This window comes from Elephantulus edwardii, unplaced genomic scaffold (assembly GCF_000299155.1).
Source record: "Elephantulus edwardii isolate Elephantulus edwardi_28Jun2011 unplaced genomic scaffold, EleEdw1.0 scaffold00127, whole genome shotgun sequence".
NCBI lineage: Eukaryota > Metazoa > Chordata > Mammalia > Macroscelidea > Macroscelididae > Elephantulus > Elephantulus edwardii.
Genome location: NW_006399877.1, coordinates 8,357,683 through 8,376,809, shown reverse-complemented (window position 1 = coordinate 8,376,809; position 19,127 = coordinate 8,357,683). Strand labels below are relative to the sequence as shown.

Sequence of the window (19,127 nt, the reverse complement as noted above, 5' to 3'; positions counted from 1 at the left end):
GCCCGGGGCGCACCGCCCGCCCCCCAGCCCGCCGCGACCCTCGACCTCGTGTCTGCTTTCGCTGCCCGACTCTCCGCTCCTTTCTCTCCCCCTTCCCGTTAAAATAGCGCCCTCCCCGAGCAAGCCATTCCAGCCGCCTCTCCCGGCCGCCAGCTTCAGAGGGCAGCGTCCCCTTACCTCTCGGCCTCTAGCTTCGCCCCTTAGGCCAGGACCCTTTGGGGGGGACCATTTCTGTGGCTTGGTTACCGCTTCTGCCCCCCTCGTCCCTTTCTTACAGGTCCCCACACATACTCGCTTGGAAGGGCTTTCCTCCCGCCTCTGACCCTAACCATCATCACCCCGCTCGCCTCTCCCGTTTTTCCGCCCCAGTTCTCGTACTCTGCTCGCCCTCGTGCCATTTTCCCCGCAGCACCTTACTTTTTCTGTTCCTGACAAGACCTTGCTTGTAAGGCAGGGTGACATGCTTGTTTTTCTCTAACACTTTGAAAAGGACTCTGTGCCAGTGTCCGTAGGAGAATTTCGTGTCTCTCGCACCAGTGTCCTCCTTTGAATTAGCCTGTGCTTGGCTTTACTCCGGGCCCCGATGGTGCAGTGGGTGAAGCCTCACTGCTGGCCTTAGAGTCGGCCCTTTGACCAGCAGCTCTGCAGAGGTGAGAGAGGCGGGTAAAGGTCCCAGACCCGGAGGCCCTGGGGGCAGCTCTCCTCTGTCCTGCAGGGTCCATGTGAGTCAGCTCCTCTCTAAGGCATTGGGCTGGGCTTGGTCCCTTTGCTGTGCCCTTTCGCCTTCACTTTGTCCGGCCGCCCCTCTGAGTGTCCTTCTTGAAGGGCCATCCTCCTCTCATCCAGGCCTCCTGCAGGGTAGGTACACAGTGTGTCCACTGAGTCACAGCACCTGTTGAGGGGCCCGATGCCTTCAGGGCACCAGCAGTCGCTGCTTTCTCCAATCATCTTTTTATTGCTTTCTTGGGGTTTTGTACCGTCTGGGGCTGTGTGTGGTAGACTGAGGAGGAGGCTCCAGGCCGGGATTCTCCTCCTGGAGTCGCACAGCTTGTACTGAGCTTGGATTTGTTGCCACTTATCTTTCAGGAGTCCTGGTGGTACAGTGGGCTAAACATTGGGCTGCTAGCCAAAAGACTGGCAGTTTTTTTATCCAGCCATTTTGTGCTGGAAAGATGAAGCAATCTGCTGTCGTAAAAATTAACACCTTCAGAGGCCCCGCGGGGGCAGTTCTGAGAGTCAGAGCCAGCTGGGCGGCCGTGGGGGTAGGATTTTTCTCCTCTTCCTCATGCTTCCATGACTTCTCTAATGAGCGGAGACATTTTTGTGTCTATTTTCCCCGTGGTTTCCTTATCTGTCAGCCGCTGTGGTTGTGATTATGTTGCCACCGTAGAATTTGTGCCGATTGCCATTCTTATACTGGGTCTGTTGCCAATGACACTACCTTTTGTTTCTTATAAAACATCTACTGAAAACCCCCCAAGTGTTTCTTAGATTCTGGTCAAGTGTAAGGAATGAAGAGGTCTAGCCTCTGGGAGAGGAGCAGATGGGAATGCAGGAAGAGGCTAGGTTAAGCTTCAAACCGCAGAAAGAACACAAGGTCTCTTTAACTCCAAGGTGAACACATCTAGCAAAGTGACCACTGTGTCTGGGCTCAGAGCTCTTTGCTCTTTAGAAATGCTATTATCCTAGTATGTGACCCAATGGAACGTAATCAGAAACTTGGCTAACGAAAAGGAGTGACTGAAACAACTTCTTTTGAACAGATTCCCAAGGCCAGAGAATGGCAGGTGAGCAGAAGCCCTCAAGTAACCTCTTGGAACAGTTTATTTTACTGGCCAAAGGCACCAGTGGCTCAGCCTTGACTGCGCTCATCAGCCAAGTGCTGGAGGCTCCTGGAATATACGTCTTTGGAGAACTGCTGGAGCTTGCCAATGTGCAGGAGGTAAGAGTTGCTTCCAGATACTTTCTCTGCTGCCTTTGCTCGAAGTGTTTTTCTGATTCTTCTGGTTTCCAGTGAATTTCAGTTGTGGGAGCATTGTGGAGCTGTGAGGTACCCTGGGAGGAAGCGGCTGAGATGAGACTGTCCTGAGCCGCTTTCATTCAGTATTTCCATTTGAGCTTACTGGGTTGCTAACAAGCAGAGAGAGAGAGAAATCAATTTTAAACTGGTAAATGAGAAAAAGAGTGCTGCCAGCCGGGGCTCATATTTAGTAGAAGTTTCAGCAATTCCTAGGGACAAAATGAGAATATAGATAAGATTGGCCAGGTCCAGAAATAGCAGAAAATAATTGCACTTGAAAAATGAGGTAGGTGAGAATAAGAAAATATTCCAGTGAGAAAGGGCTAAAGTAGACGTGGTACAGAGACAGGGCGTGGGAAGCTAGCTGCATTCCATTGTACTTTGTTTACTTGTTTGGTTTGTTGTTGTTAAAACTCTAGGTCTCCATTTTTTTCACTGTGGCTAGAGTAATGAGAACATCTGCTGAAGAATTATCGGAGGGAGTGGAGAGATGGAGAGCAGTCCAGGCGTTACAACTTCTTATCTCCCACTGTAGATGCTTTTATTTTAATTATGAATTTTTGTTTACTCTGACCTTGAGAGCCTTGAGGATAAAGTCTATTGTGTTTACCATTGTTTCCTGAGAACTTACTGCATAACCTGACACATAGTAGTTGTTTACCGGAGAAAGAATAAGGTTCTCTTTTCAGCAGAGAGTTTACAAGGGTGATTTGTTGCCTTCAGACTCAAGAAAAGTGTGAATAAATGTGTGAAGGGTGGTTTTGTATCTTTGAAGATTGGCTAAGAGGAGGTAGATGAACCAGCCGTAAGGACCTTACTGATTTAGGTTAGAGGAGAGGTTTTGGAGTTTCTGCTCAAGAACAAAGCAGTGTGTTTGCCTGGTTTTGCAGTCATCTGGAAGACAGAGATGAGGCTTGCTGGTCTTTGCAAGGTCTCTTCCAGCAACCTCAGGAGGCTTTTGGTAACCTGAGAAGGTAGACTAGAGCGTAAGGACACACCTCCTGTTTATCCAGCACACCTTTTCCCTTCCAGTTGTTTTTTTACCTACGTGAGCTACTTGTCTTCCGAAATAACCGATGCAGTCCTTGCAGCCCCTTTCTCAAAGGTGGCTGAGATTGATTGGCATTGGTGTAGCGTCTGTAGAACACCATGTGCGTTCTCCTAGATTCTCTGGGCTTGGTACGCTGGAGGAGTTTGTAATAGGGGCTTGTTTGTGGTCAAGAGCGGCTCCAGGCAGGGAGGGTGGTTTCTTTTGCTTTGACAGGTGAGCATAATCATCAGTTTCACTGAGAAGTAGGTAATTGTGATGAAAATTTGTATGCATTGATTAAGCACTCAGCTGCTGTCTGAGAGGTCAGCAGTTCAAAGCCATCCAGCCATTCTGAGGGAGCAGGAAGTGGCAACAGTCCCCTCGCATAAAGAGGACCGCGTTGGAAGCCCACGAGGCCAGTCTCCTGCCTCACAGGCTCACTGTAGGTTGGAATTGACTCGATGGCGGTGGACTTGGCCGGTGGTTTGGGTTTGGCTCCCTGGTCTCTCGTCCTAGCCTGCTGCTTCTGTGGCATCTTACACTTGTCAGTCTGTCACAGGTTCCAGGGTCCCCAGGTATCTTGGTGCTTGGTACCAACCCTAAGCTTTGTTCAGTTTGGCTGGTTCTGTGCCTGCCAAACTGCCGTGGAGACAGAGCTGCCCCAGAAGCCACCTGAATGGCCTGGGCATCCTATAAGGGTCACTTGGTTCCCGTGCTTAATGCCTCACATAGGTGAGTGAAAAACAGTTACACGGACATCCTAGTTTCCATGCAGCATGTCTTTCTGAGGAAGAAAAAGCACCTGTGGGGTCTTAAAAATCATCTTTCTTTTTTTCTTGATGTCAGAGTGGGAAGGGAGCTGAGGGACCATACACAACACCAACCCAGAAACCAGACACAGTGCCATCTAGTTGATCCCTACTCTTGTCAGCGCTCGGTTGGTTCTCAGAGGCCGTCAGCATTAACAGGAGCTGACGGCCTCACCTTTGTCTCACAGAGCAGCTGGTGGATTCAGTCCACTGACCTTCTGGTTAGCAGCCCAGCATGTAAAGTGCTATGCCACCAGGGCTCCTTACTAACCATACAGTACAGGAAATAAGGCTGTGGCACCTTGGGCACGTGGTCCCCTGTCCTCTGAACACTCAGTGATTGATAAGCACTTTGATCTGTGGTGAACTTTGGTTTCCTCCTCAGCTTGCGGAAGGAGCTAATGCTGCTTATTTGCAGCTTCTGAACCTGTTTGCCTATGGAACATACCCAGATTACATAGGTGAGTTGGTTAAGTTGCTCTGTTTGCATATGTTGCCTGCATGGGGGTCACTGAGGTTTGGGCTCCCAAGCGTGGGGTGGGACCTGCTTGTCCTGGCTGCTTCTCATTTGACTAGCTCTGTGAGTGACCTCACGAAATGAACCTCCGCTTTCAGCCTTTGCCTCGTGGGGGTTAAATGGGCGCTGGTTATGCTTCTCTTTGCATCACTGTACATAACCCACTGCCGTTGAGCGGATTCCCGTGTGACTGCAGGACAGCGTAGAACAGCCCCATGGGCTTCTCCGGCCTGGAATCTGCGTGGAAGCAGAGTGCCACTCCACAGCCTGCTGTTGGTGCTGGTCAGTGCCTCCGCTGGCGACCCACGTACAGCAGAACCTCGCCTGGTCCTGGCATCTCACAGTCCTTGTTCCGCTCGAGCCCATTGTGGTCGTTATGCCAGCTCCTCTCTTGGAGACTCTGCCTCTTTTTCACAGACCCTCTGCTTTACCAAGCATGATGTCGTCCTTCAGCGACTGGGGGGCCCTCCTCATTACGTGTCCCAAGTACATGAGACAAAGTCCTTCTCACCATCCTTGCTTCTCCGGGGCCCTCGGCTGCACTTGTCACAGGACAGAGTTGTTCCTCCTCCTGGCAGTCTGTGGTCGCTCATCTGCAGAGAGACCGGGTTTGCTTTGCAGACGGGCTTGTTGACGACTGGGGTGTGTAGAGTACTTGGTCTGCTGTGAAACAGCGAATATGCACTTGTAAGAAATGTAAATGTTTTAAATATTCTCAACATAATCTCACCAGGTTGAGGAAGATTTGAACATAGAAAGTCACTTGTAGTGGGGCCACCCGTTGTCCTGGTGCTGGCCTCTCCTTCCTCAGAACTGTGCTTTCTCTCTGTAGCTGCAAGTCTGGATACAGTTTGCATCTTGCCTTTGCACTTACTCCCTAAGCGTTTATCCACACTGTCAGTCTCTGTAGTCACTTTCCACCTCTGTGATCTAACATTCCGTAGTTTCATATGCTTGTTTTCCATCAGTAGAGCAGCCGAGTCATTTCAGACTCCAAATCTTAAATATCAAGGGTAAGGTGCTTGCATATCTAAACTGTCATTATCTTTCCTCCCATACCTTTTTCTGGTTTCCTAGTTTATTTCCGTGGAGCAGTGGTAGCTGGCACTCAGGACCTTCCCAGCTCTGCCTCGACCTCTGCTTTCTCGCTGCCCCCTCCTCTACCCACTGCTCCTGTCAGATTGCACGGTTTGCCGCTTTCTGATGGTGCCGTGTTTCTCACCTTTGTCCGATCTCGTGAGCATGACCTTGCCGTCCTCATCTGTGCAGCAGGCCGCCTGCACACACAGTCTTGGCTCCGTCACCACTGTGGCTGTGTCCTTCGGCATACAAGTCCTGCACCTTTTCTCCTGTAAGGTGGGAGTGATTGAGGTCTTTGAGCCCTTTCCTGCACTCGTTTAGGGTGCGCTATTTGAGAATCTTGAATTTGGGGGCTTTGAAAAGCTTTTTGTCCATTCTTCTGGAGGGCTGGGAGCCTCTGGAGTCAAGTACACTCATAATTTCCAGGAAAGCAAATGAATACAGCAAATGGGGTAAAACCCCTGCCTCAGTCCAGGTCAGGAATTGCCACCAGATGAATTTTGGCACCACGCTTAAAATCCATTTGAGTTTAGTTGTGTGTTTGGTGTGTGCTTTTTAAATTTCAGAATTCTGGATAAGGATTGAGGACCTTTGGAATCTGTCTCGAGGGCTTGTGAGGGTTGGCTGTGTGTCTGTGTGTGCGTCTCCACCGCAGAGAACTTGCCATGTCTGTTATCTGTGCTTCTCAAATATTAGTTAATATCCCCCCCCACCCTCCCCCCCATCCGTCAGTGCTCATCTCAGATTCTGGTTCCTCCAGGAAACTTCTCTCCTCTGCCCTTCCCTATGAGATTGCGGCCATTTGTCCTCCCTGGTAGCTTGCACCTTTCTTCTAAAGGAATCTGGTAGGGCAGTGGCTGAAGCTCCCACTGCACGGAAAGGTCAGCGTTCTCAAAAACCAGTCACCGCTTAGCATCCTTAGCAGAGGGACACGACAGTCCGCTTCTGGAAGGACTCACAGCCTCAGCAGCAGCCTGTGGTTCTCCCGTGTTCTCTAGGGTCGCTGAGTCAGAACTGACCTGACAGCAGTGGTTTGGTAGTTCTGCTTTACATTGGAAGCTGTTGAGATGCTTGATGTCAGCCTGGCCTCAGTGACAAGTCCAGGGCCAGGAAGCTGCACAGCTCGAGGGCACGGGTGCCCCTGGACTTGTGTAGCCGGCAGCGCTGAGTCCCTGAACCTCTCAAAGCCGTGCATTGCACACGTCAGAGCCTCAGCGAGGATGGGCTTTATCAACGTAGGTCTTGCCAGATGATCGTCACAGCATTTTGTCTGTTCCATGCCCCGGCAGACCGAACCCCCTGTGCGTAGAGGTGGGCCTTTTCCTCTAGAGCAGCTTGTCTTCCAGAGGAGGCAGGATTTTTGCCAGTCAGCCAGTGAATAAGTAGCATCGTTACAGTGATTCCGAGGGAGACTGATGGGGGGCGGGGGCTGTGAGTTCAGGCCACAAAAGAAATACTAACTTCATTTTGTGTCTTGCTTCCTGTGGTGGGTGGGACTGAGCAGCCAACAAGGAAAGCCTGCCAGCCCTGAGCACAGCTCAGCAGAACAAGCTGAAGCACCTCACCATCGTCAGCTTGGCCTCCAGGATGAAGGTACAGCCCCGGCCCTGGCCTGTCTTCCTGCTCGCCCCCAGCCAGGCAGCCTGACGGGATCAGTGAGGGAACTCCCAGCCATGCACAGTAGGTCCACAGCGTAAAAGCATACAGTTTGCTTGGCAGAAGAAGACAGAGAAACATGACAGTTCAAATTATGGGCAGCCAAGCATCCGTTGGAAAAGTGCACCCTGGAGTGATGGTGACTCAGTGATCTCAGTCCTGGCATGCCCTGGCACCTTGTGTGCTGAGAACAGTTGCCGTGGCAAAGGGAGACCAAGGCTGCAAGGTATGTGTGTTTCATATAGGATGGCAGCGTCTCAAGGCAGGTTGCCCACGTCTCTGTTGCTTAGTGAGCTGTGCCAAGGCTGGAGGGAGCGCTTGCTGTGTTGGATTTACTGAGGTTGCGTTCATGACCTGAGAGTCGTGTGGTCGATCTTCTGACTAAGGCCTTTTACCCAAAGGGATTGCCACCATCTTCCTTAGCTGTGCTTGGTGGCGGCAACAGGTAGGCCAGGAGACTAGGACAATGACAAAGCTGAAAGTCCACAGCGCCCAGCTAGCCTAGTGTGCAGTTTCCTTCTCCACGCTTTGGCCATCTGTCTCTGTCCACGTCCCTCCTTTTCTTTGCATCTCTGATTCTTGCTTTCTCTCTTGTACACACTCCTCTCCCTTTCAGTGCTGACCGTGTGAGAAGAGGGCAGTATCAGGAGTGGGAGTTGGTCCCCATACTCAGAGCCTTCAATTGAGCCAGGAGGTGGCTTTTTACTATAGTGTTGCCCTCTGAGATTTTGGATGCTCTTGGTATTTGACACATTACCTTTAGACCCTTCCCATCTGTAAGCTCTGCTTCCATCTGAGTTCACAGCCCTGCTCTGAGTAGAAGCAGCTACTCTCTGTCGTGAACAAAGAAGATCCAGATACAGTTGCTTTGTAGTTGCTTTTGGCTCTGCTCAAGGCTTGCCTAACTCTCTGGGGCTGGAGGCTCATGCCTCTGAGCTAGTTTGCTTTTTGCATTTCCCTCTGTGGTAGAGCTTGAGAGAGAGAGAGAGTGAATGTGTTTTTGAGCTAGCGTGTCAGTTGTTGGAGTGAATTTACCTGCTCTTGCCAGTCCTTGGAGAAGGACATAGTGCTGGGAAAGGTGGTGAGTCAGAGTAAGACAGGAAGGTTGACATACTGACTAACAGCGCAGGTGTGCCACACGGTGAGAATGGCACGGGGGTGAGAGGCGCATGTTAGAGCCATTGTTCATGTGGCCACTATGAGTCCTGGTCAGCTACACAGCACATAACAGCGTCGCAGCATTCTGGTTCTCAGCCTGGCATGTCAGGCAGGAGGCTTATTTTGATAGAAAATGAAGACTTAAACTTGTTGTTGTTCTGATCCATGACTTTTTTAAATACAGCAAAAATTAAGAGTGACTTTTCCCGCTGTGCCTGCTGTGTATTGTAGTAAACCCACTCCCTCACTGCCCTGGCCGTCAGGCCGTTAGCCTGCGGAATCCGAGGATGCTTGCAGCGAATCTTCTCGGCGGCCGGCTTCCTCCTCTCTGTTGCTATAGGTTAGTGTAGCGGCCAGCGGTCTCGCAGAACAGTGTTAGGTAACGCGTCATGTGTCAGGAGGCTACACTGTTGGTATTGTATTGTTAGGGTGTTAGGTTTATGTTTCTTGTGGGGTTTTTCTGTATTATTTATGTGTTTATAGACATTTATTTTAGGTTTATGTTGTTGTTAGGTGCTGTCAAGTACAACTTACTGCTTCTTGGCCTTTTGGCTAAGATCAGATGTAGTTTGGTTAGTATACCCAGTAAAAAACATTCTTTGGGAATAGACAGTTGTTGCAAGGGTGTGAGAAAATATGTAAACCTTCGGCTGCTCCTTGGCTGGTGGCCTCCACTGGCCAGCTGAGGGCAGATGTACTGGCCTCTGTGCATTTCTCATTGCCTTCCATTGGGCAGGCAGCCAGTTCTGGCCACCTGTGGGATGGGAGGCTGGTAGTGAGCTGGTATTTGATACAGACTGCAGGCTTCTGGAAGGTGGTAGGGGGGTGTGTGAGCACCCTGTGCTTTCTGCTGTGGGAGGAGGCTTCAGTGCCAGTGTGCTCCAGGCCAGGAATGCCAAGGCCAGGAGGTCCAGGAGGCTGGAGATCTTGCTGAGATGTCACAGCGCTCACAGCTCCTTTAGCCCCCGCTATTGCTTGGATCCGGAGGGCTATCACTAGACAGCGCTGCCCTGGCCCCGAGGCAGCCCCGAGGGCTGACCTACCTGCGCGTGGCTTCACGCTTGCCAGATGCTTTTTCTGACTCATTTGCCCTTGTCTCCAGTGTATCCCTTACTCCGTGCTGCTGAAGGACCTGGAGATGCGGAATCTCCGGGAACTGGAAGACCTCATCATTGAGGCTGTCTACACTGACATCATCCAGGGCAAGCTGGACCAGCGGAACCAGCTGCTGGAAGTGGATTTCTGCATTGGCCGGGACATCCGCAAGAAGGACATCAACAATATTGTCAAGACCTTGCATGAGTGGTGAGACAGGGGCCATGGGCCCCTTGCTTCCGGAGGAGAGGGTCCAGGGTGTCTTCTGGGCTTTGCTGGGGGCAGTGTGTTCTGCAGGTGTCAGCAGCCCTCTCTGAGTCTGGGGGAGGATTTGGAGTCATACTTGGGAGCTAGAGGCCCTTGGACAGGAAGTCAGTGGGACTGCAGCTGTGTGGTAGCAGGATTCGTTTGAGCCCTCCTGCGGCTTGATGGGAGGTCCTTGTCTCTGCAGCTGGGGAGACGGAGGGTGGAGGCGTTCGCGAGCTTGGGACTAGCAGCTGGAGCCTGATGTGGCCCAGGAGCCACTGCCCTTGAGTCTGATGAGCATCATGGCGCGTCAGGTTGGATGTGTACAGCGTCGTGTGGGGAGCGGTTAGTCTGCTTTGCAGGGATGCCCTGCTCATGCAGATTATTTGAGACTGAATTCAGTCTCAGGCATAGCTCATTTTATTGTACCTTACAGATACCAAGTTTTGGTTTTACTTTTTAAATGAATTGAAGATTTGTGGCAACCTCGAGTCAAGCAAGCCTTTCGGCACCATTTTTTCAATAGCACATGCTCACTTTGTGTCTGTCACATTTTACTAATTCTCAGAATATTTCAGACATTTCTGTAATGCTTTTCTACATTTCATAGAATGCAATAGAGTAGAAACATGACATACTACATGCTGGGAAGCCAAGAACTGGGTGACTTACTCTATTGCAACATATCACTTGACTGTGGCCGATGTCCGAGGTGTGTGTGTGTGAGAAGAGCTGGTCATATCCTTATTGGAACCGCTGTTGGCAGAAGTTACCACGCCTCTGTGAGGATGGCTTGTGGAGCTTTTGAGACGAATTGGGGCTTCAGAAACTGCATGTTCCTAGTTGAAGAAGCTTGGGTTGGGTTTTGACGGCGAGCCTGGACGAGGTTGGAATTGGAGTTGAGAATTGCTCCCGGGCAGGTCCAGAGCGTGCTGGAGGTCATGAGGCAGAGGACTCAGAAAATGATGTTCTTTAAAACAAACGGACTGTCTGGACTCATCCCTGAAGATGTGCTGGGGAAGAGCGGCCCAGCTGTGAGCGGTCCCTGGCTTCCGCCACTGGGGGAGATCTGGGCCTTCTTGTTGACACCCCGTCCACCATGTTTCTGTCCAAGTGTGACCCTGAACGGCCTGCTTCAGGAAGAGCTTTCAAAGGATTCTAAAGTTATCAAACCAGAATAAAAAAACCAATGTACAAGGTTTCCAAACACGAAAGGGATGTCGCACACAAAATGTAGCTTTCTGATCCCACTTAGCCAGCCGTCCTCTTCTGGGTTGTGACAGCTGACACGGATTCACATGTCCCTCGTCTGGTTTCCTGTTTGCAGCCACTAGCTTGTTTCTATCAGTATGTGACGTTTTTGTAACATCCATCACAGGGTATTTCCTTGTAGAGATTCGTAAACTCTGTGGTTAGGGGTTGGAGTTAAATTTATGGACAAAAATGGGTTCATAGAGAGATCCCCTTAACTGTACAGCACCATATGGGCACAGTCACCACATTCTAAGAGGACGGCACGTGAGTAATCCTTGCACTGTGCTTCCACTTTTTAAAAAAATATATCGTAAAATACTCAAAGAGTGGAATAAATGAAAGCACTAAAGAGATGGCATTTAGGAATGATACTTCTGAGGAAAGTGGCAATCTCTGAAATAGGACGACGTTTTTAGAAAATGCGTCTTCTGTTGACATCAGTGATTAATCACTACCATCTGTAAAGTCTCCAGATTCCTTTAATCTCATTTTTGTAGAAACCTGAGTCTGAACGAGGCATGCACAGGCTGGGCATGAAGCTGTACTCTGAGGCCCGGCTCCATGCCCACTGTCTTTTTGCATTCATCCCAAGTTGTGTGTTTAGAAATCGGACTTTTTTTGGGAGGTGTGGGGACCGGGAGTCCGGGCAGGGGTTTGGGCTTGGAAATCTTGGAAGGTGCTCGGGAGGGCAGCCTGGGAGGCGCCAGTGGTCTTCCTGTGGCTCAGAGCTGCTTTCCTCTACAGGTGCGATGGCTGTGAAGCTGTCCTCTTGGGGATTGAGCAGCAGGTTCTGAGAGCCAACCAGTACAAGGAGAACCACAACCGGACTCAGCAGCAGGTGGAGGCCGAGGTGAGGAAGGAGGAGCGGGTGCGTGTCTGCTCCTGTGAGGTGGGTTCAGCGTGGTGTAGAGGAAGCACGCATTCCCAACACACAGGCCCTGGGCCAGGTGCCAGGACACCGACGTGCTGCGGCCAGGTGCCAGGACACCGACGTGCTGCGTGTGGTGCAGTTCCTGGACTTGGTCCTCTCCGCTCCTTTCTGATTAGAGAAGGGCATGCTTTCTCAGTCCACAGGCACTTGACAACTTTCTAGATAAGAAAATGAGTCTTGGGCTGGATCTTTCTAGAAAGGTGTTTTTCAGGTGGGGCTGGGTATACAGGGCTTCATGGTCTTCTGTTTCTTAAGCTGTGTAAGAGAGGTTGATGTTCATTTCCTTCTTTCAACTCTACATAGGTAACAATGTTTTTATACATGATACGTATTTCATAAAAGGAAGAAGAACAGGAAAGAATGTGTGAGGATGAGAATATGTGAGTGAGGTCCTAGTGGTGCTGCTCTGGGAGAGGCTTATTCTCCCCAGGCCGCCTGGGCACTGGTGCCAGCCTTGTTTGTGTGTGCACACGCTTGCGTGTGAGCGCGTGTACACCGGTAACCAGGACACTGTGAGCAGCCTCAGAGTGTGTTTAGAACTCTAACGGGCACAATCACAACAGATTCCTGGCCTGGTGTGAATCAGGCCTAAAGTATTAGAATATAAACAGGTTCTTAAAAAGCAGGTGTCCAAGGGTGTGGGAGAGCAGAGCCCTGAATTGCAGCTGAGCAATTTGAGAAATAAGTCAGTAAACAGCGTGTTGTGAGAGGAGTTTTAAAATCCAGGGATTTCCTCTGCTCTTTTCCACATCTGTGTCTTCCATGTCTTTTTGTAAGGTTTCCCTCCTACCTGGGCCTTGGTAGGTGCCCACGTGCTTGTGGGACTGATTGGTGCTGACACACCCCATGTGACATTCGGCATGTGTCGGCAGGCTTCTAAACTCTGCTTTTCACCAAAGAGAGCTGGGTTATTTTGAGTACACATGCATATAAAATTCATGGATTTATTTCCATGGGGGATTCAGAGTTTATAGCCAAATTTTAGTTCTACTTTTAGCCAGGAAGTGTAACCTGCACTTAATCATTTGTTTTGTGTGCCATCGAATTGGAAACTACTCATAGCTGACCGTCCAGCAGCTTTTCAGGGGCAGTAAGTCCCGTGGGAGGAGCTTGCCCGTCCTTTTCTCACAGAGCACCTGGTGGATTTTAACTGCGGGCCTTTGGGATTGCAATGCACTTTTTAGCACTAGGCCACCTGAGTATTTAACATTAGCTCAAACCAAACCAGATGAGGAAAATGAGCCTGCTGTTCTCTGAGCTGCAAAATCAATCATCTCTTGATGATTCTGGCCTCCTCTTTGAACTGGGGCTGATGTTCGACCAAAATAGGAAGAACTCACAACTCCCTCCTTTCTGCTTCTTCCCTGCAAATCACACTCTAGGAAAAATTAGGACTAGACACACGCTGTTTATCCTTGGGGCAGCCTGTGTGAAACAACAGGTCTTGAACCTGATTCAGAGCACCTGCTAAGAGCGGTGCTGCCCACGGCTCCTTGAGCCTGGACTCTCGCTAATTGTGGAAGGTGGTGAACTTGGACTGTGGTTGTTAGCAGGAGTCAGTGTTACTAATTTAGGATTATGGAGTGTTGGGGTTTATTTCCATGACTGAGTGGCATCTGGTGAAAGAGGGTGTGAGCAGAGCTACTTTAAGCATTGGCCGATGTTTGAGGCACACCCGGTCCTAACACAGTGGTGTAGACGCTAAATCACACTTACTAGAAAGCAGTGTAGAAGGTGAGGCAGCTTATGGACCTGTTGTTGGGAGCAGGGCTTTGGACTGTTTCGAACCAGCTTAGTCAGTGCTAATAGAACAGACCCAAATTATAAACTGCTGCTTCACCAGGACAATACCTGGACCAGGAAAAATGAAGGATCGAAGCCGAGACCTGGGAGACTGTGGCGTCAGGAGTGTGAGAAAGGAGGTTAGGTTATTGCCAGGACTCTGGAGAGCGGCCCACATGCAAAGCAGTGAGGTGGACCCCATCATGGAGCCAGCACAGCTGTTTCTACTCAGCTGGTGCAGAGATTTGCGACACAGCCTTTGTTGTTGTTTTGTTTTTTTATTATTACTATTAAATTTTATTAGTTTTAATGAACATTTACAGAGATTTGGGGTTTTCATTCATTCATTGTTGCATTATTTTCTCTACCCTCCCCCCCAGTTTGTTCCTTTCCCCCCCCCTTGAAAGTCTGTTTTAATTGTCCATTTGCCACAGTGCTTGTCAAAGACAGTTCTGATTAATCTCCTTTGTCAGTGTTCAGCCTTTGTTTTTTTTTTATGAAGGAGATTATGATTCTGTCAGAGCTCTCATTAGTAATTTTTCCTGCAGGAGTTGTTAGCTCACCCACGTTTTAAGACTCTTGGCTCTGGAGTTGCATCCGTGGCCATGACTGAACCAATTTGAGTCCCCGGTTGGAAGATGGGCTCTCTCTGCTGGGAGAACCTGATGGTGCCACCAGGTGGCAGTAAGGATCTGAGAAGTTAGAGAGCAGGGTTGGGGGAAGGCCAAGGCCACCTCTGCCGCCCACTGAAAACAACCTATTGATTATTGTAGAACATCTGGAACAGACTGGGTGGGAAGAGAGGGCAGGGTCAAAGCCCAGAACCTTGTCAGTTTTTCCATTCAGTAAATGTGGGGGCTGTCTGATTATCCCCCATCTTGCAACGTAAAAAGGACTCATTGTTTTCTTGAAAAGAAACACACCTACAAAACCCAGAGGTAATTTTATTATATCCTCCTTGTATTTATGCTTCTGTGGCCCATCTGTCAGAATGAGGATGGCGCTGGATAAGGCGGGATTCCGATCCCTGATTCGTACAGTTGCTGTGAGTGGTAGTCAACTCGATGGCACCTCACAACCACAACACGGCCCTTGACCTCGCTTTTTAAGCCTTTTTTCCTCAACTGTGCTATTGTTTCTTTATTTGTCCTTAACTTGTGTTGCTTGTTCTCAGAGAAGAGACTTGACTTCTCTTGATTTTCTTATATCTTACGTATCAGCGTTCTTATTCCGGCAAATTGTAACTTCATGAGCCTTTTTTCTTAGTGAAGCCAGCCGGTGGCAGAAAGAACACATATCAGTTACTATTCTAGAATAGCTGCGAGAACTAGAACAGTAACACGAGGAACTGCTTCATTATCTCTGAGAGGACGTAGTGATTAGCAGAGCCATTGTAAAACATCTCATACAGAACTAATTTGGGGGGTTTATTTTTCTTTCTGTCTGAGGTTCTGCGGGGTCTTAGGACATAGCTACAAGATCAGCTGTGCTCCAGTGACGGTGGTGGTGAAAGTGATGTAGGTGGTGAAGCAGCAGTCTTCCATTAGGCAGAAGGTCAGTTTGTGACAGAGCCTTGAGGCTTGACCACAAGCAGACCTCCTGTGGCCCCCCGGAGAGTGGTCTGTCTCTGAGTTCACGTCCTCTTTGTAGCGTTTTTCTGACTCTGGGTTCTTCCTCCTTGTGTCCACCTTCGCTTGTCCCATAACTGAGTGAACTTTTCTTGCTCTAGGAAGCTCTTCTTTTCACTCCTTTTACCTGAACATTTAAAGTCTCAGCCAGAGGTCAGCCACATTTTCACCAGCAGGAGAAACGTGGTTCAGAGTTTTAACAAACCTTGTGAGTTCTGGGGGTAAGTGGATGAGGGGACAGCTGGTGAGCCAGGCCACGTGGAAGGAGAATGGAAAGGAGAAGCCAGGCCCGTGGCCATGATAGGTGTCATCTTGTGGATAGAAACTCTGCAGAGAAGGGAGTGGACTTTCCCAGGGCTGCAAAAGGCTCCCCTGGTGCAGCTTCCTGACTGTTCAGTCCTGGGTCCCGGGCAGAGCTGTCTGCAGGAAGACCTGCTTGGCTATTGGAAGAAGCTTGTAGGTCTCATTCAACTGTGCGGAAGTGTGGTCGGCTAAGCAGTGGATTTGTGGTTTGTGCATCACTGACAGCCGGCTAGGACAGGATGTGTGTTTGGTAGAATCCCAGGGTGAGGCATGTCACTCCTCTCCCCAGTAGGGTGGGTAACAGACCTCCCTCCTGGGGCTTGAGACACCTGCCCAGGAGGTCTTCTTGTCCTCTGTGGGCTGTTGGCACCTCACCTCTGAGTGACCATGACTGTAGATGACATAACATTTGTCTGTAGTCTTACAGGAGGCAGAGCTGTACACGTGGCTCACACAGGGACACGGGACCCAGGAGTGAGAGTGTCTGTGCCAGACCCCTCTGCTCTGTGGGGGCTGAGTGACTGAGGGAAGCTTTATGAAGAGGTGCTCAACTCAGCAGGGCTGCGTAGGTAAAAGGCCACCAGGCCAGGCGAGGACAGGGTGCGACAGAGGCCGGAGGGCAGAAATGCAGTGCGGACTTGAGAGTGCGTGAAGGGCAGGTGTAGAGGAGCAGGGGAGGAAAGTGCTGGCGGAGGCCACGGTGTCCATGCTGGACATCGCACCTGGGCACTGATTGCTTCCTGAGTCCTGAGCTTTCTTTATTGCCCCTTGCTCTGGGTGGGAAGAGACCAATGATTCCTCCTCAGATGGACACGCCCACACCCTGAGGAAGCCCTTCACCACATTAGGATGTAGAACATTCTGCATTTTGAGCCCCGTCTGCGGTGAGTACCTTCTCACAGAAGGTGCACTCCTTTTTTGATCCGTGCATTATTGCTGGTTGAGGTGGTAGCTCTCTCCAGTGGCTAATGAATGGAGCTCTGGTGATGTTGTGTGTTACCCTGTCACCCAAAGGGCAGCAGTTCAAATCCATCAGCCTCTCTTTGCAAGTCCCAGCAGCCCCCTCCCATAAAGATTTGCAGCCCCAGCAATCCAGTGGAGGGTCACTCCAGGTCGGAGTGCAGTGCACTTGGGTTGATAAGGGAGCCGTGGAGGTGTAATGCATAACGTATCTGTTGGGCTGCTGTAGAAAAGGCCATCAGTTCAAATCCACAAGGCTTGCTATGAGTCAGAACCAACTGAATGACAGTGATTTGGTTTTTAGAACTAATAGCCATGAGCATCTTTTCATGTGTTTGTTGGCAGCAGAATGTCTTCTTTGATGTGTGTCTATTCACGTTTTTTGCCCATTTTTAAATTGGATGGTTTGTCCTTTCCTTTTTGAGATGTTAGGACAACAGCGGGCGTCCTTTTCAGAGCGAGTCCTCCACAGATAACCAGGCGAGGACAGACCTGTGGAGGGGAGACACCTGGACTGGGTGCTAATTAGAAAACGGGGGACCAGACAGATGGGGTGACGGAGGATCAGAGAGCTGAGGTGGCAAAGGCGCAGGAGTGCTCCTCGAGGTTCGGTCACGGTTCACAGGGCACCTTGAGTTGTGGTCCACACCCCATGGCCCCCGAGAGCAGCTTGGTTAGATGAGCACAGGTCACTGCATGACGGTGGACAGTGCTGACTCGTCTGCCCCCTTCTCGTCACGGGCTGTCCACTTGGTTCAGGCTCATCCTCTCGTGTGTTGGGAAGGGGTTATGAGCCTGTTCCCTGAGTCCTTGTGAAAACGCCTGCGCTTGGTGCGTGGACAGCAGCTGTGGCCATCTTAACTTCCCCGGCCCTGCCGCTGCCTCTGCTCCGCCGTGTTCTCTCTGCGCCCGAGGAGGACGTGCTTGGCCCGTTGTTTTTCACTCTCGTCCTTCCTCTCCTCTGCATTGCTGGTGATGATGTCAATTTTCTTGCAGAGCGTGGTGGCCCTGTGTCGTTCTCGTTTAGTGAGAGGTAGTGGCACTCACTGTCTGTGTCCCCCCAGGTCACCAACATCAAGAAGACACTCAAAGCCACCGCGTCGTCCTCGGCCCAGGAGATGGAGCAGCAGCTGGCGGAACGGGAGTGTCCCTCGCACGCGGAGCAGAGGCAGCCCACCAAGAAGATGTCCAAAGTGAAAGGTCTCGTCTCCAGCCGCCACTAGGGCCGGCTGGGCAGCTGGCACTCACCAGGCCTGGGTCAGGTGGGGAGGGGACACCAGGGGCCCATTTCCTCCCCTTTCTCCCCTCAGTGAGTTCCAGACCTGCCCGTGCCCTCACTAGCACCCCCTGTTGGTACTGTTTTGGAAACACCGTGACTCCTTTTCTTCCTCATGTCTCCTGCCCCTCCTGCTCCCCATCACACTCAGGGGCTCTGCTGATGCCATCCTGTAGGGTCAAGACACTGCCCGGCCTCCTTTGAGGGTCTTCTTGCCTCTGCCCAAGGGGTTGCCTCCCTCCACCTCTCCCTTGGCTCCACGCCGAGCCGCGTCATCTCTCCAGACCCCTCTGATGAGGTGGGAGGTGGGCCTTCTCCAGCTCCGTGTACCCCAGAACCTGTGGGGGTGGTGCAGGCCCTCCAGCAGCTAGCAAATGCTTCGTGTCCCCACCTGCCTCCCCCAGTTGACAGCTCCAATACAGGCCTTGAAGGGATGGGGCGCTGGGCTGTGTTTACAAAACCACAGGTTTCCGCCTCTGAGCCCGGCTCCTATCTCTTGTTGTCTGGGAGCGTTGGCTGCCTGGCTGCGGGTGCCTGAGCACACAGGGGGCCCTGCGGGTGCTGGGGGCCCATGCTGCCTTCCGCTCAGAGTTCCCCGCTGGCCTGTGCTCTGAGCCTGCAGACGTGTAGACCCCGTTATTCCAGAGCTGTCACTGAGCTCTCCCCAAACCCGTCACCTCCCAGCTGTGCCCAAGGTGGGGTGGGAGGGACTGGTGTGAGGCCCCTGCGTCTGGTGGAGGACCTGTTGCTGCTCCCATCCGTTTCTTCCCACCCCGCCCCGGCTGTGACCAGAGCCCTCAGACGGTGGCACTCTCCTGGCAAGAGAAAAGGACTTGACTAGCCTTTTTGAACTTGAACAGTTTCAGGTTATATTTTAATTTTTTTTGTACAGGTTCTGATTCGAATACATTTCAACATGTGTTGTTTTTTTTTGGTTGTTGTTCCCCCACGTGTCAATATTTGTTAGCAAACTCACCGCCGAGGCTTTTCACCTGGTGGGAGCGGGGAGTGGTGGTGAGTGTGTGTGTGAGTGTGTGTGGCATCTGTAGAGGGGATGTGGTGGTCCTGGGCCGATATTAAAGTTCAAGGATGAAAAAGCACATTTTAGAATGGAAAATAAAAGCGTCGATTTCGTGTATGAGACTGTGGAGTGTGGGGATCTAAAGCTCCTGGATCTTGAGGGGCCGGCATAAGGGGGGCCCAGCGAGATGTGGCTGCTTCACCGCCTTGGTGGAAATAGATTTCTCTTTTGCAGGTGTCCAGCTGCTGCCTGCCGCAGAGTAAATGCTAGCAGAGTGCTCACGTTGCGTTTTTGAGCTGGTCCTGTGTGCACTAGTGGTACGCTCAGCAAGACATGGGACAGGTAGCACCTTCCAAGACTG

General features: G+C 51.0%; 1 protein-coding gene across 2 annotated transcripts in view; it reads left to right on the top strand.

Annotated features, from left to right (window-relative positions):
• COPS7B (COP9 signalosome subunit 7B) overlaps nt 1–17,692 on the top strand; it is an 18,071-nt gene extending 379 nt beyond the window's left edge. Inside the window, exons 2-7 of one of the 2 annotated variants that reach the window (XM_006893478.1) lie at nt 1,764–1,942; nt 4,245–4,320; nt 6,961–7,049; nt 9,373–9,575; nt 11,610–11,715; nt 17,534–17,692. In XM_006893478.1, coding sequence (XP_006893540.1) covers nt 1,781–1,942; nt 4,245–4,320; nt 6,961–7,049; nt 9,373–9,575; nt 11,610–11,715; nt 17,534–17,692 — 795 coding nt within the window. In that variant the 5' untranslated portion in view covers nt 1,764–1,780. Of the gene's footprint in view, nt 1–1,763; nt 1,943–4,244; nt 4,321–6,960; nt 7,050–9,372; nt 9,576–11,609; nt 11,716–17,533 lie in introns of those variants that run through there. The other variant, XM_006893477.1, reaches the window with a different exon arrangement.
• The last annotated feature ends 1,435 nt before the right edge of the window (nt 17,693–19,127 follow it).